This window comes from Lampetra fluviatilis, unplaced genomic scaffold (assembly GCF_964198595.1).
Source record: "Lampetra fluviatilis unplaced genomic scaffold, kcLamFluv1.1 SCAFFOLD_632, whole genome shotgun sequence".
Lineage (NCBI taxonomy): Eukaryota > Metazoa > Chordata > Hyperoartia > Petromyzontiformes > Petromyzontidae > Lampetra > Lampetra fluviatilis.
This window is the reverse complement of record NW_027620826.1, coordinates 37514-55000: the sequence shown is the minus strand read 5'-3', so window position 1 is coordinate 55000 and position 17487 is coordinate 37514. Positions and strand designations below refer to the sequence as shown.

The window sequence follows — 17487 nt, the reverse complement described above, 5'->3', positions numbered from 1 at the left end:
GCCCCGTCCCCCAGGTAGCCTCTGGCAGGGCTGTAGGGGCAAGTGCTGAGACACAGACAAAGCTCCCCCAGGTAGCCTCTGCAAGGGCTGCAGGGGCAAGTGCTGAGTAGACAGACAAAGTTCCACCCCCCCCCCCCCCGTCCCCCAGGTAGCCTCTGGCAGGGCTGCAGGGGCAAGTGCTGAGTAGACAGATAAAGCTGCCCCAGGTAGCCTCTGGCAGGGCTGCAGGGGCAAGTGCTGAGACACAGACAAAGCTGCCCCAGGTAGCCTCTGGCAGGGCTGCAGGGGCAAGTGCTGAGGCACAGAGATAAAGCTGCCCCAGGTAGCCTCTGGCAGGGCTGCAGGGGCAAGTGCTGAGTAGACAGATAAAGCTGCCCCAGGTAGCCTCTGGCAGGGCTGCAGGGGCAAGTGCTGAGACACAGACAAAGCTGCCCCAGGTAGCCTCTGGCAGGGCTGCAGGGGCAAGTGCTGAGGCACAGAGATAAAGCTGCCCCAGGTAGCCTCTGGCAGGGCTGCAGGGGCAAGTGCTGAGTAGACAGATAAAGCTGCCCCAGGTAGCCTCTGGCAGGGCTGCAGGGGCAAGTGCTGAGACACAGACAAAGCTCCACCCCCCCCCCCGTCCCCCAGGTAGCCTCTAGCAGGGCTGCAGGGGCAAGTGCTGAGTAGACAGATAAAGCTGCCCCAGGTAGCCTCTGGCAGGGCTGCAGGGGCAAGTGCTGAGACACAGACAAAGCTCCACCCCCCCCCCCGTCCCCCAGGTAGCCTCTAGCAGGGCTGCAGGGGCAAGTGCTGAGTAGACAGATAAAGCTGCCCCAGGTAGCCTCTGGCAGGGCTGTAGGGGCAAGTGCTGAGACACAGACAAAGCTCGCCCCAGGTAGCCTCTGGCAGGGCTGCAGGGGCACGTGCTGAGTAGACAGACAAAGCTGCCCCAGGTAGCCTCTGGCAGGGCTGCAGGGGCAAGTGCTGAGACACAGAGACAAAGCTCGCCCCAGGTAGCCTCTGGCAGGGCTGCAGGGGCAAGTGCTGAGTAGACAGATAAAGTTCCACCCCCCCCAGGTAGCCTCTGGCAGGGCTGTAGGGGCAAGTGCTGAGACACAGACAAAGCTCCACTCCCCCCCAGGTAGCCTCTGGCAGGGCTGTAGGGGCAAGTGCTGAGACACAGACAAAGCTCCACTCCCCCCCAGGTAGCCTCTGGCAGGGCTGTAGGGGCAAGTGCTGAGTAGACAGATAAAGCTGCCCCAGGTAGCCTCTGGCAGGGCTGTAGGGGCAAGTGCTGAGACACAGACAAAGCTCCCCCAGGTAGCCTCTGGCAGGGCTGCAGGGGGCAAGTGCTGAGACACAGACAAAGCTCCACTCCCCCAGGTAGCCTCTGGCAGGGCTGTAGGGGCAAGTGCTGAGTACAGAGACAAAGCTGCCCCAGGTAGCCTCTAGCAGGGAGCGGTGGGTGCAGTGGTTAGCGCGCTGCGCTATGAACCCGGCGACACGAGTTCGATTCCCGCTCATGGCCACCAACACCAGTGACGATTATCTGAACCGGTCCCGGGCCTCCCCTAGGTCGACTCAGCCTCAAATGAGTACCTGGTGCGGTGTGTAGTAAACATCGCCACTGGGGAGACAAAGGCGGCCGGGCGTGATGCTGGCCACCCACCCCCCTCGTGTGCCGTTGTGGCCTTCATAGGTGCTCGCTAACAGCACTTGCCCCTACAGTCTGTTAAGGCTACACGGGGGATCTTTGTCTTTGTGGGTGGGTGGTGTGGGTGGTGGGGTGGGTGGTGGTGGAGGTGGTGTGGGTGGTGTGGGTGGTGTAGTGTGTGTGTGTCACTCTGTGTGTGTGTGTCACTGTGTGTGTGTCACTGTGTCACTGTGTCTGTGTGTGTGTGACTGTGTGTGTCACTGTGTCTGTGTGTGTGTCACTGTGTGTGTGTGTGTCACTGTGTGTGTCACTGTGTGTGTGTGTGTCACTGTGTGTGTGTCACTGTGTGTGTGTGTGTGTCACTGTGTGTGTGTCACGTGGTGTGTGTCACGTGGTGTGTGTCACGTGGTGTGTGTCACTGTGTGTGTGTGTCACTGTGTGTGTGTCACTGTGTGTGTCACTGTGTGTGTGTCACTGTGTGTGTGTGTCACTGTGTGTGTGTCACTGTGTGTGTGTGTCACTGTGTGTGTGTCACTGTGTGTGTCACTGTGTGTGTCACTGTGTGTGTGTCATTGTGTGTGTCACTGTGTGTGTCACTGTGTGTGTCACTGTGTGTGTCACTGTGTGTGTGTGTCACTGTGTGTGTGTCACTGTGTGTGTCACTGTGTGTGTGTGTCACTGTGTGTGTGTGTCACTGTGTGTGTCACTGTGTGTGTCACTGTGTGTGTGTGTCACTGTGTGTGTGTGTCACTGTGTGTGTGTCACTGTGTGTGTCACTGTGTGTGTGTGTGTCACTGTGTGTGTCACTGTGTGTGTGTGTCACTGTGTGTGTGTCACTGTGTGTGTGTGTCACTGTGTGTGTGTGTCACTGTGTGTGTCACTGTGTGTGTGTCATTGTGTGTGTCACTGTGTGTGTCACTGTGTGTGTCACTGTGTGTGTCACTGTGTGTGTGTCACTGTGTGTGTGTCACTGTGTGTGTCACTGTGTGTGTGTCACTGTGTGTGTGTGTCACTGTGTGTGTGTCACTGTGTGTGTGTCACTGTGTGTGTCACTGTGTGTGTGTCATTGTGTGTGTCACTGTGTGTGTCACTGTGTGTGTCACTGTGTGTGTGTGTCACTGTGTGTGTGTCACTGTGTGTGTGTGTCACTGTGTGTGTCACTGTGTGTGTGTGTCACTGTGTGTGTGTGTCACTGTGTGTGTCACTGTGTGTGTCACTGTGTGTGTGTGTCACTGTGTGTGTGTGTCACTGTGTGTGTCACTGTGTGTGTGTGTCACTGTGTGTGTCACTGTGTGTGTGTGTCACTGTGTGTGTCACTGTGTGTGTGTGTCACTGTGTGTGTCACTGTGTGTGTCACTGTGTGTGTGTCACTGTGTGTGTCACTGTGTGTGTGTCACTGTGTGTGTGTGTCACTGTGTGTGTGTCACTGTGTGTGTCACTGTGTGTGTGTCACTGTGTGTGTGTCACTGTATGTGTCACTGTGTGTGTGTCACTGTGTGTGTGTGTCACTGTGTGTGTGTCACTGTGTGTGTCACTGTGTGTGTCACTCACCTGGGGGTCGTCGTGCTCTCAGGAACTCCCTGAGGTTTCCCTTCGACGCAAACTCCACCAGCACCAGGAGAGGCCCTGACGACACACGCGCACACAGCTAGAGGCAAAGCTCCCCCAGGTAGCCTCTAGCAGGGGACTGCAGGGGCAAGTGCTGAGACACAGACAAAGCTCCCCCGTGTAGCCTCTAGCAGGGCTGCAGGGGCAAGTGCTGAGACACAGACAAAGCTCCCCCAGGTAGCCTCTAGCAGGGGACTGCAGGGGCAAGTGCTGAGACACAGACAAAGCTCCCCCGTGTAGCCTCTAGCAGGGCTGCAGGGGCAAGTGCTGAGACACAGACAAAGCTCCCCCAGGTAGCCTCTAGCAGGGCTGCAGGGGCAAGTGCTGGATACAAAGATAAAGCTCCCCCAGGTAGCCTCTAGCAGGGCTGTAGGGGCAAGTGCTGAGACACAGACAAAGCTCCCCCAGGTAGCCTCTAGCAGGGCTGTAGGGGCAAGTGCTGGGTACAAAGATAAAGCTCCCCCAGGTAGCCTCTAGCAGGGCTGTAGGGGCAAGTGCTCAGACAAAGATCGCCCAGGTAGCCTCTAGCAGGGCGATGTGGTGGTGATGATGAGTTATGATGATGATGATGATGTTGACAAGGTGCTGGTGGTCGTGGTGATGATGATGATGATGGTGGTGATGATGATGATGATGTCACGATGATGATGATGATGGTGGTGGTGATGATGACGATGGTGATGATGGTGGTGGTGATGATGGTGGTGGTGGTGATGATGACGATGATGATGTCACTCACCGCCCTGTGTGCAGGCTCCCAGCAGGTTGAGGATGTTCTTGTGTTTGCCGATGACGATGATGGTGATGATGGTGATGATGGTGATGATGGTGATGATGGTGATGATGGTGATGATGGTGATGATGGTGATGATGGTGATGATGGCGATGATGGTGATGATGGCGATGATGGTGATGATGGCGATGATGGTGATGATGGTGATGATGGTGATGATGGTGATGATGGTGATGATGGCGATGATGGTGATGATGGCGATGATGGTGATGATGGCGATGATGGTGATGATGGTGATGATGGTGATGATGGTGATGATGGTGATGATGGTGATGATGGTGATGATGGTGATGTCACTCACCGCCCTGTGTACAGGCTCCCAGCAGGTTGAGGATGTTCTTGTGCTTGCCGATGATGGTGATGATGGTGATGATGGTGATGATGGTGATGATGGTGATGATGGTGATGATGGTGATGATGGTGATGATGGTGATGATGGCGATGATGGCGATGATGGCGATGATGGTGGTGATGATGGTGGTGATGGTGATGATGGTGATGATGGTGATGATGGCGATGATGGCGATGATGGTGATGATGGTGGTGATGGTGATGATGGTGATGATGGTGATGATGGTGATGATGGTGATGATGGCGATGATGGCGATGATGGTGATGATGGTGATGATGGTGATGATGGCGATGATGGCGATGATGGCGGTGATGGCGATGATGGCGGTGATGGCGGTGATGGTGATGATGGTGATGATGGTGATGATGGTGATGATGGTGATGATGGTGATGATGGTGGTGATGGTGATGATGGTGATGATGGTGATGATGGCGATGATGGCGATGATGGCGATGATGGCGATGATGGCGATGATGGCGATGATGGCGATGATGGCGATGATGGCGATGATGGCGATGATGGCGATGATGGCGATGATGGCGATGATGGCGGTGATGGTGGTGATGGTGGTGATGGTGATGATGGTGGTGATGGTGATGATGGTGATGATGGTGATGATGGTGATGATGGTGATGATGGTGATGATGGCGATGATGGCGATGATGGCGATGATGGTGATGATGGTGATGATGGTGATGATGGTGATGATGGTGATGATGGTGATGATGGTGATGATGGCGATGATGGCGATGATGGCGATGATGGTGATGATGGTGATGATGGTGATGATGGTGATGATGGTGGTGATGGTGATGATGGTGATGATGGTGATGATGGTGGTGATGGTGATGATGGTGATGATGGTGATGATGGCGATGATGGCGATGATGGCGATGATGGTGATGATGGTGATGATGGTGATGATGGTGATGATGGTGATGATGGTGATGATGGTGATGATGGTGATGATGGTGGTGATGGTGATGATGGTGATGATGGTGATGATGGTGATGATGGCGATGATGGTGATGATGGTGATGATGGTGATGATGGTGATGATGGTGATGATGGTGATGATGGCGATGATGGCGATGATGGCGATGATGGCGATGATGGTGATGATGGCGATGATGGTGATGATGGTGATGATGGTGATGATGGTGATGATGGTGATGATGGCGATGATGGCGATGATGGCGATGATGGCGATGATGGTGATGATGGTGATGATGGTGATGATGGTGATGATGGTGACGATGATGATGATGGTGACGATGATGATGATGGTGATGATGATGGTGATGATGGTGATGATGGTGATGATGGTGGTGATGATGATGATGATGATGATGTCACGATGATGATGATGATGATGGTGGTGGTGATGATGACGATGGTGATGATGGTGATGATGGTGATGATGGTGATGATGGTGATGATGGTGATGTCACTCACCGCCCTGTGTACAAGCTCCCAGCAGGTTGAGGATGTTCTTGTGCTTGCCGATGATGGTGATGATGGTGATGATGGTGATGATGGTGATGATGGTGATGATGATGGTGATGATGGTGATGATGGTGATGATGGTGATGATGGTGATGATGGTGATGATGGTGATGATGGTGATGATGGTGATGATGGCGATGATGGTGATGATGGTGATGATGGTGGTGATGGTGATGATGGTGATGATGGTGATGATGGTGATGATGGTGATGATGGTGATGTCACTCACCGCCCTGTGTACAGGCTCCCAGCAGGTTGAGGATGTTCTTGTGTTTGCCGATGACGATGATGGTGATGATGGTGATGATGATGATGGTGATGATGGTGGTGATGGTGATGATGGTGATGATGGTGATGATGGTGATGATGGTGGTGATGGTGATGATGGTGATGATGGTGATGATGGCGATGATGGTGATGATGGTGATGATGGTGATGATGGTGGTGATGGTGATGATGGTGATGATGGTGATGATGGTGATGATGGTGATGTCACTCACCGCCCTGCGTACAGGCTCCCAGCAGGTTGAGGATGTTCTTGTGTTTGCCGATGACGATGATGGTGATGATGATGATGATGATGGTGACGATGATGATGATGATGATGGTGATGATGATGGCGGTGATGGTGATGATGGTGATGTCACTCACCGCCCTGTGTACAGGCTCCCAGCAGGTTGAGGATGTTCTTGTGCTTGCCGATGGTTTTCATCATCTCCAACTCGGCGACGAGGTCGGACAACTCCTTGTCAGTAGCGTCGTCTGGAGGGAGAGACACTCACCTAGTCACTCACCTAGTCACTCACCTAGTCACTCACTCAACCACTCACTCACTCACTCAACCACTCACTCACTCACTCACCACTCACTCACTCACTCAACCACTCACTCACTCACCACTCACTCAACCACTCACCACGTCACTCACCATGTCACTCACTCAACCACTCAACCACTCACTCACTTACTCACTCACCACTCACTCAACCACTCACTCACTCACCACTCACTCAACCACTCACTCACCACTCACCACTCACCATGTCACTCACTCACCACTCACTCACTCACTCACCACTCACTCACTCACTCACCACTCACTCACTCACTCACTCACCACTCACCATGTCACTCACTCACCACTCACTCACTCACTCACCACTCACTCACCACGTCACTCACTCACCACTCACCACGTCACCACCCTCCCCTCACCCCCCCTCACCCCCCCCCCCCCACCCCCTCCTCACCCCCCCCCTCACCTCCTCACCTCCCCCTCACCCCCCCCCCTCACCACCCCCCCCCTCACCACCACCTCACCACCTCACCCCCCTCACCCCCCCCCTCACCACCTCACCACCTCACCACCTCACCACGTCACTCACTCCCCCCCCTCACCGCCCCCCCCCCTCAACCCCCCCTCACCACCTCACCCCCCTCACCACCTCACCCCCCTCACCCCCCCTCACCCCCCCCCCTCACCCCCCCCCCCTCACCCCCCCTCACCCCCCCCCTCACCCCCCCCCCCTCACCACCCCTCACCCCCTCCCCCTCACCCCCCCTCACCTCCCCCCCCCCCTCACCACCACCTCACCCCCCTCCCCCCCCCCTCACCCCCCTCACCCCCCTCACCCCCCCCCCCTCACCACCTCACCCCCCTCCCCCCCCCCTCACCTTTGAGCATCTTGGCCGCGACGCTGGTGCTGTGGCAACGTCCGTCCTGGTCAATGCCCAGCGCCTCGCACATCACCACCTGGCCAAAGCAGCCCTCACCCAGCCGCTTGCCCAGAGTCAGCCTGGCACAGTCAGTCAGTTAGTCACTCAGTTAGTCACTCAGTCAGTCACCCCCCCCCCCCCCCTACAGTCTGTTAAGGCTATACGGGGGATCTTTATCTTTGTCACTGTGTGTATGTGTGTGTGTCACTGTGTGTGTGTGTGTGTATGTGTGTGTGTGTGTCACGTGGTGTGTGTGTGTATGTGTATGTGTGTATGTGTGTGTGTATGTGTGTGTGTGTGTGTATGTGTGTGTATGTGTGTGTGTATGTGTGTGTGTGTGTATGTGTATGTGTGTGTCTGTGTGTGTGTGTGTGTCACTGTGTGTGTGTGTCACTGTGTGTGTGTGTGTCACTGTATGTGTGTGTGTGTGTCACTATGTGTGTGTGTGTTACTGTGTGTGTCACTGTATGAGTGTGTGTGTCACTGTATGAGTGTGTGTGTCACTGTGTGTGTCACTGTGTGTGTCACTGTGTGTGTGTGTGTGTGTCACTATGTGTGTGTGTGTCACTGTGTGTGTCACTGTATGAGTGTGTGTGTCACTGTATGAGTGTGTGTGTCACTGTGTGTGTCACTGTGTGTGTCACTGTATGTGTGTGTGTGTGTCACTATGTGTGTGTGTGTTACTGTGTGTGTCACTGTATGAGTGTGTGTGTCACTGTATGAGTGTGTGTGTCACTGTGTGTGTCACTGTGTGTGTCACTGTGTGTGTGTGTGTGTGTCACTATGTGTGTGTGTGTTACTGTGTGTGTCACTGTATGAGTGTGTGTGTCACTGTATGAGTGTGTGTGTCACTGTGTGTGTCACTGTGTGTGTCACTGTGTGTGTGTGTGTGTGTCACTATGTGTGTGTGTATGTGTGTGTGTGTATGTGTGTGTGTCACGTGGTGTGTGTGTGTATGTGTGTATGTGTGTGTGTATGTGTGTGTGTGTGTATGTGTATGTGTGTGTCTGTGTGTGTGTCACTGTGTGTGTGTGTCACTGTGTGTGTGTGTGTCACTGTATGTGCGTGTGTGTGTCACTGTGTGTGTGTGTGTGTTACTGTGTGTGTCACTGTATGAGTGTGTGTGTCACTATGTGTGTGTATGTGTGTGTGTGTCACTGTGTGTGTCACTGTGTGTATGTGTGTGTGTCACTATGTGTGTGTGTATGTGTGTGTGTATGTGTGTGTGTCACTGTGTGTGTGTGTGTGTGTCACTATGTGTGTGTGTATGTGTGTGTGTGTATGTGTGTGTGTGTGTGTCACTGTATGAGTGTGTGTGTCACTATATGTGTGTATGTGTGTGTGTGTCACTGTGTGTGTGTGTGTGTGTCACGTGGTGTCACTGTGTGTGTGTGTGTCACTATGTGTGTCTGTGTGTGTGTGTGTGTGTCACGTGGTGTGTGTGTGTGTCACTATGTGTGTATGTGTCACGTGGTGTGTGTGTCTGTGTGTGTGTCACTGTGTGTGTGTCACGTGGTGTGTGTGTGTGACCTCTCGCGGGGGAACTCCCAGTGAGGATCCTCCGTGAGGTCAAACTCGAGGAGCCCCCCCAGGGCAGAGCCCCCCAGGGCAGAGCCCCCCGCGACTCCGCCGCCCCCCGCGCCCCCCTCACTCGAGGAGAAGCGGCAGCGGCGCACCAGAGACACGCCGGAGTGCATGGAGGACGTGGACTCGACAGACACCTGGTAGATAGACACACAGAGACACACTGAGACACAGAGATACAGACAGAGACACAGAGACACACACAGAGACACACAGACACACACACACACAGAGACACACACAGAGACACACACAGAGACACGCCGGAGTGCATGGAGGACGTGGACTCGACAGACACCTGGTAGATAGACACAGAGACACATAGACACAGAGATACAGACAGAGACACAGAGACACACACAGAGACACACAGACACACACACACACAGAGACACACACAGAGACACACAGAGACACGCCGGAGTGCATGGAGGACGTGGACTCGACAGACACCTGGTAGATAGACACACAGAGACACACTGAGACACAGAGATACAGACAGAGACACAGAGACACACACAGAGACACACAGACACACAGACACAGAGACACACACAGAGACACACAGAGACACGCCGGAGTGCATGGAGGACGTGGACTCGACAGACACCTGGTAGATAGACACACAGAGACACACTGAGACACAGAGATACAGACAGAGACACAGAGACACACACAGAGACACACAGACACACAGACACAGAGACACACACAGAGACACACAGAGACACGCCGGAGTGCATGGAGGACGTGGACTCGACAGACACCTGGTAGATAGACACACAGAGACACACTGAGACACAGAGATAGACACAGAGACACAGAGACACACACAGAGACACACAGACACACAGACACAGAGACACACACAGAGACACACAGAGACACGCCGGAGTGCATGGAGGACGTGGACTCGACAGACACCTGGTAGATAGACACACAGAGACACACTGAGACACAGAGATACAGACAGAGACACAGAGACACACACAGAGACACACAGACACACAGACACAGAGACACACACAGAGACACACAGAGACACGCCGGAGTGCATGGAGGACGTGGACTCGACAGACACCTGGTAGATAGACACACAGAGACACACTGAGACACAGAGATACAGACAGAGACACAGAGACACACACAGAGACACACAGACACACAGACACAGAGACACACACAGAGACACACAGAGACACGCCGGAGTGCATGGAGGACGTGGACTCGACAGACACCTGGTAGATAGACACAGAGACACAGAGACACAGAGATACAGAGATAGACACAGAGACACAGACACAGAGACACAGACACACACACAGACACACACAGAGACACACACAGAGACACGCCGGAGTGCATGGAGGACGTGGACTCGACAGACACCTGGTAGATAGACACACAGAGACACAGAGACACACTGAGACACAGAGACACACACAGAGACACACAGACACACACACACAGAGACACACACAGAGACAGAGACACGCCGGAGTGCATGGAGGACGTGGACTCGACAGACACCTGGTAGATAGACACAGAGACACATAGACACAGAGATACAGACAGAGACACAGAGACACACACAGAGACACACAGACACACACACACACAGAGACACACACAGAGACACACAGAGACACGCCGGAGTGCATGGAGGACGTGGACTCGACAGACACCTGGTAGATAGACACAGAGACACAGAGACACAGAGATACAGAGATAGACACAGAGACACAGACACACACACAGACACACACAGAGACACACACAGAGACACGCCGGAGTGCATGGAGGACGTGGACTCGACAGACACCTGGTAGATAGACACACAGAGACACAGAGACACACTGAGACACAGAGACACACTGAGACACAGAGATAGACACACAGACACACACACAGACACAGAGACACACACAGAGACAGAGACACGCCGGAGTGCATGGAGGACGTGGACTCGACAGACACCTGGTAGATAGACACAGAGACACAGAGACACAGAGACACAGACACACAGACACACACAGAGACACAGACACAGACACACACAGAGACACACACAGAGACACAGACACACAGACACAGAGACACACACACAGAGACACACACACAGAGACACACAGACACCTGGTAGATAGACACACAGACACAGAGATACAGAGATACAGACACACAGACACACACACAGAGACACACACACAGAGACACACACACAGAGACACACAGACACCTGGTAGATAGACACACAGACACAGAGATACAGAGATACAGACACAGAGACACAGACAGAGACACACACAGAGACAGAGACACGCCGGAGTGCATGGAGGACGTGGACTCCACAGACACCTGGTAGATAGACACACAGAGACACACTGAGATACAGAGATACAGACACAGAGACACAGACACACAGAGACACACTGAGATAGAGACACAGATAGACACACAGAGACACACACAGAGACACACAGACACACACACAGAGATAGAGACACGCACACAGACACACAGAGACACAGACACACACACAGAGATACACACACACACAGAGATAGAGACACACACACAGACACACAGACACACACAGAGACACACACAGAGACAGAGACACGCCGGAGTGCATGGAGGACGTGGACACCTGGTAGATAGACACACAAACACAGAGACACACTGAGACACAGAGATAGACACAGAGACACAGAGACACACTGAGACACAGAGATAGACACACACACAGAGACACACTGAGACACAGAGATAGACACACAGACACACACACAGACACTGAGACACAGAGATAGACACAGAGACACACACACAGACACACAGAGACGCAGACACACACACAGACACACACACAGACACAGAGACACAGACAGAGACACGCCGGAGTGCATGGAGGACGTGGACTCCACAGACACCTGGTAGATAGACACACAGACACACACACAGACACAGAGACACACACAGAGACAGAGACACAGAGACACAGACACAGAGACACAAAGACACACTGAGACACAGACACAGAGACACAGAGATACAGACACAGAGACACAGACACACACTGAGATAGAGACACAGATAGACACACAGAGACACACACAGAGACACACAGACACACACACAGACACAGAGACACACACAGAGACAGAGACACGCCGGAGTGCATGGAGGACGTGGACTCCACAGACACCTGGTAGATAGACACAGAGACACAGAGACACAGAGACACAGACACAGACACAGAGACACACACAGAGACACAGACACAGACACACACAGAGACACACACAGAGACACAGACACACAGACACAGAGACACACACACAGAGACACACACAGAGACAGAGACACACACAGAGACACACTGAGACACAGACACAGAGAGAGACACACACACACAGAGACACACAGACACACACACAGAGATAGAGACACGCACACAGAGATAGAGACACAGAGAGAGACACAGACACACACAGAGACACAGATAGACACACAGAGACACACAGAGAGATAGAGACACAGAGAGAGACACAGACACACACAGAGACACAGATAGACACACAGAGACACACAGAGATAGAGACACAGAGACACAGACAGAGACACACACACACACAGACACACAGAGACACACATACTCAGAGACACAGAGACAGAGATAGAGACACAGAGACACACACAGAGACACAGACACAGACAGAGACACACACACACACAGACACACAGAGACACACACACACACAAACACACACACACACCTACCCACACACACACACCTACACACACAAACACACACACCTACACACACAAACACCTACCCACACACACAGCCACACACACAACCACACACACAGCCACACACACACACCTACCCACACACACACATACACACACACACCTACCCACACACACAGACTCACACAAACACACACACACACCTACCCACACACACAAACACTCACACACACCTACCCACACACACAGCCACACACACAGACAAACACACACACACACACCTACCCAGCCACACACACACACAGCTCTACACACACACACAGCCACACACAGACACACACAGCCACACACAAACACACACACACAAACACACACAAACAAACACACACACAAACACACCCAAACACACAGACACACACAAACACACACACCTACCCACACACACACACCCACACACACACACACACCCACACACACACACCTACCCGCACACACACACAGCCACACAAACACACAAGCACACACATACCTACCCACACACACAGCCACACACACACACACACCTACCCACACACACAGCCACACACACAGACAAACACACACACACACAGCCACACACAGACACACACAGCCACACACAAACACACACACACACACAAACACACACACAAACACACCCAAACACACAGGCACACACAAACACACACACCTACCCACACACACACACCTACCCACACACACACCTACCCACACACACACCTACCCACACACACACACACACCTACCCACACACACACACAGCCACACACACACACAGACACACACACACACACCTACCCAGCCACACACACACACAGCCACACACACACACAGCCACACACACACACACATAGTATACACACACACACACAGCCACACACACACACAGCCACACACACACACACATAGTATACACACACACACACAGAGACACACACAGAGAGAGAGAGACACACACAAACAAACACACACACACACACACACACCTACCCACACACAAACAAACACACACACACACAAACGCACCCAAACACACACACACACACACACACACACACACACACACACAACACACACACACACACCTACCCAGCCACACACATACACAGCTACACACACACTGCCACAAACACACACAAACACACCTACCCACACACACACCTACCCACACAGACACACACACACAAACACACACCTACCCACACACACAGCCACACACACACACACACCTACCCAGCCACACACACACAGCTACACACACACCCACAAACACACACACACACCTACCCAGCCACACACACACCCACAAACACACACACACACACACACCTACCCAGCCACACACACACAGCTACACACACACCCACAAACACACACACACACCTACCCAGCCACACACACACAGCTACACACACACCCACAAACACACACACACACCTACCCACACACAAACACACACACACACCTACCCACACACACACACACAGCCACACACACACACACAAACACACACACACAAACACACACCTACCCACACACAAACACACACCTACCCACACACACACACACAGCTACACACACACCCACAAACACACACACACACACCTACCCAGCCACACACACACAGCTACACACACACCCACAAACACACACACACACCTACCCACACACAAACACACACACACACCTACCCACACACACACACACAGCCACACACACACACACAAACACACACACACACCTACCCACACACAAACACACACCTACCCACACACACACACACAGCTACACACACACCCACAAACACACACACACACAGCCACACAAACCCACACACACACCTACCCACACACACACCTACCCACACACACACCTACCCACACACACACACACCTACCCACACACACACCTACCCACACACACACACACACCTACCCACACACACACACACCTACCCACACACACACACAAACACACACAGACACACACAGCCACACACACACAAACAAACAAACACACACACACAGCCACACACACACAAACACACACACACACACACACACCTACCCAGCCACACACACACAGCCACACACACACAAACAAACACACACACACAGCCACACACACACACACAAACACACACACACCTACCCACACACACAGCCACACACACACCTACCCACACATACAAACACACACACACACCTACCCACACACACAGCCACACACACACACCTACCCACACACAAACACACACACACACAGCCACAAACACCTACCCACACACAAACACACACAAACACCTACCCACACACAAACACACACACACCTACCCACACACAGCCACACACACAGCCACACACACACACCTACCCACACACACACACACCTACCCACACACAAACACACACACACACCTACCCACACACAAACACACACACACACCTACCCACACACAAACACACACACACCTACCCACACACAGCCACACACACAGCCACACACACACACCTACCCACACACACACACACCTACCCACACACACACACAGCCACACACACACACACACACCTACCCACACACACACACACCTACCCACACACACACACACAGCCGCACACACACAAACAAACACACACACAGCCACACACACACACACCTACCCACACACACAGCCACACACACACACCTACCCACACACACAAACACACACACACACAGCCACACACACACACCTACCCACACACAAACAAACACACACACACACACCTACCCACACACACACCTACCCACACACACACACACACCTACCCACACACAGCCACACACACACACCCACACACAAACACACACACACCTACCCACACACACAGCCACACACACACAAACACACCCAAACACACACACACAGCCACACACACAAACACACACAGACCCACACACAAACACACACACACAAACACACCCAAACACACACACACACAGCTACCCACACACAAACAAACAAACACACACCTACCCACACACACACAAACACACACCTACCCACACACACAGCCACAGCCACACACACACCTACCCAGCCACACACACACAGCTACACACACACCCACAAACACACACACACAGACACACACAGCCACACACACACAAACAAACACACACACACACAGCCACACACACAAACACACACACACAGCCACACACACACAAACAAACACACACACACACAGCCACACACACAAACACACACACACAGCCACCCACACACACAACAAACCTGTCGCTTCAGCGGAATGCCCCTGCTCAGCTTGCAAAGCCGCGGCTCCTTGAACTTCTTAGCCCCCCCTCCGCCCAGAGCCCCTCCCCCTCCGCCCAGAGCCCCTCCCCCCGGGCCCAGGCCCCCACCCCCGGCCCCACCAGCTCGACACATGGCCACCACCATGACCATGAGCACCAACAGGAGGCCACCCACGCAGTAGATTGCCACCTCCGCTGAGTCAGGCAAAGGCGGCAGGAGCGAGACGCCGCTGGTCCCACCGCTGCCACCAGTCGAGCCGGTGCCACCGCTGCCACCGCTGCCACCGCCACTCTGGAGGTCGTTGGTCATGTCGAGGGCTGGGTGGGTGGGTGGTGGTGGGGAGTGGTGGGGGGGTGGATGGGTGTGTGAGTGAATAGATGAGTGGGTTGGTGAATGGGTGAGTGAGTGGGTGAGTGGGTGAGTGGGTGGGTGGGTGAGTGGATGGGTGGGTGAGTGGGTGAGTGAATAGATGAGTGGGTTGGTGAATGGGTGGTTGAATGGGTGAGTGAAGAGATGGTTGGGTGAGTGGGTGGGTGGGTGGGTGAGTGGGTGAGTGGGTGGGTGGGTGAGTGGGTGAGTGGGTGGGTGGGTGAGTGGGTGGGTGAATGGGTGAGTGGGTGAGTGGGTGGGTGGGTGAGTGGGTGGGTGAAAGAGTGAGTGGATGGGTGAGTGAATAGATGAGTAGGTGGGTGAATGGGTGAGTGAGTGAGTGGGTGGGTGAGTGGGTGAGTGGGTGGGTGGGTGAGTGGGTGGGTGGGTGAGTGGGTGAGTGAATAGATGAGTGGGTTGGTGAATGGGTGGTTGAATGGGTGAGTGAATAGATGGTTGGGTGAGTGGGTGGGTGGGTGAGTGGGTGGGTGGGTGAGTGGGTGGGTGGGTGAGTGGGTGGGTGAATGGGTGAGTGGGTGAGTGGGTGGGTGGGTGAGTGGGTGGGTGAAAGAGTGAGTGGATGGGTGAGTGAATAGATGAGTAGGTGGGTGAATGGGTGAGTGAGTGAGTGGGTGGGTGAGTGGGTGAGTGGGTGGGTGGGTGAGTGGGTGGGTGGGTGAGTGGGTGAGTGAATAGATGAGTGGGTTGGTGAATGGGTGGTTGAATGGGTGAGTGAATAGATGGTTGGGTGAGTGGGTGGGTGGGTGAGTGGGTGGGTGGGTGAGTGGGTGGGTGGGTGAGTGGGTGGGTGAATGGGTGAGTGGGTGAGT

At 53.6% G+C, this 17487-nt stretch overlaps 1 protein-coding gene across 1 annotated transcript in view; it reads right to left on the bottom strand.

Moving 5' to 3' along the window:
* LOC144954419 (fibroblast growth factor receptor 3-like) overlaps nucleotides 1-16597 on the bottom strand; it is a gene marked incomplete at its 3' end in the record, with an annotated part of 16885 nt that extends 288 nt beyond the window's left edge. The window contains exons 1-5 of the mRNA XM_078884920.1: nucleotides 16268-16597; nucleotides 9139-9329; nucleotides 7567-7688; nucleotides 6544-6654; nucleotides 3185-3259 (exon numbers count right to left, since the gene is read on the bottom strand). Of these exons, the coding sequence (XP_078741046.1) occupies nucleotides 3185-3259; nucleotides 6544-6654; nucleotides 7567-7688; nucleotides 9139-9329; nucleotides 16268-16597 (829 nt within the window). The remainder of the gene's footprint in view (nucleotides 1-3184; nucleotides 3260-6543; nucleotides 6655-7566; nucleotides 7689-9138; nucleotides 9330-16267) is intronic.
* Nucleotides 16598-17487: the final 890 nt, after the last annotated feature.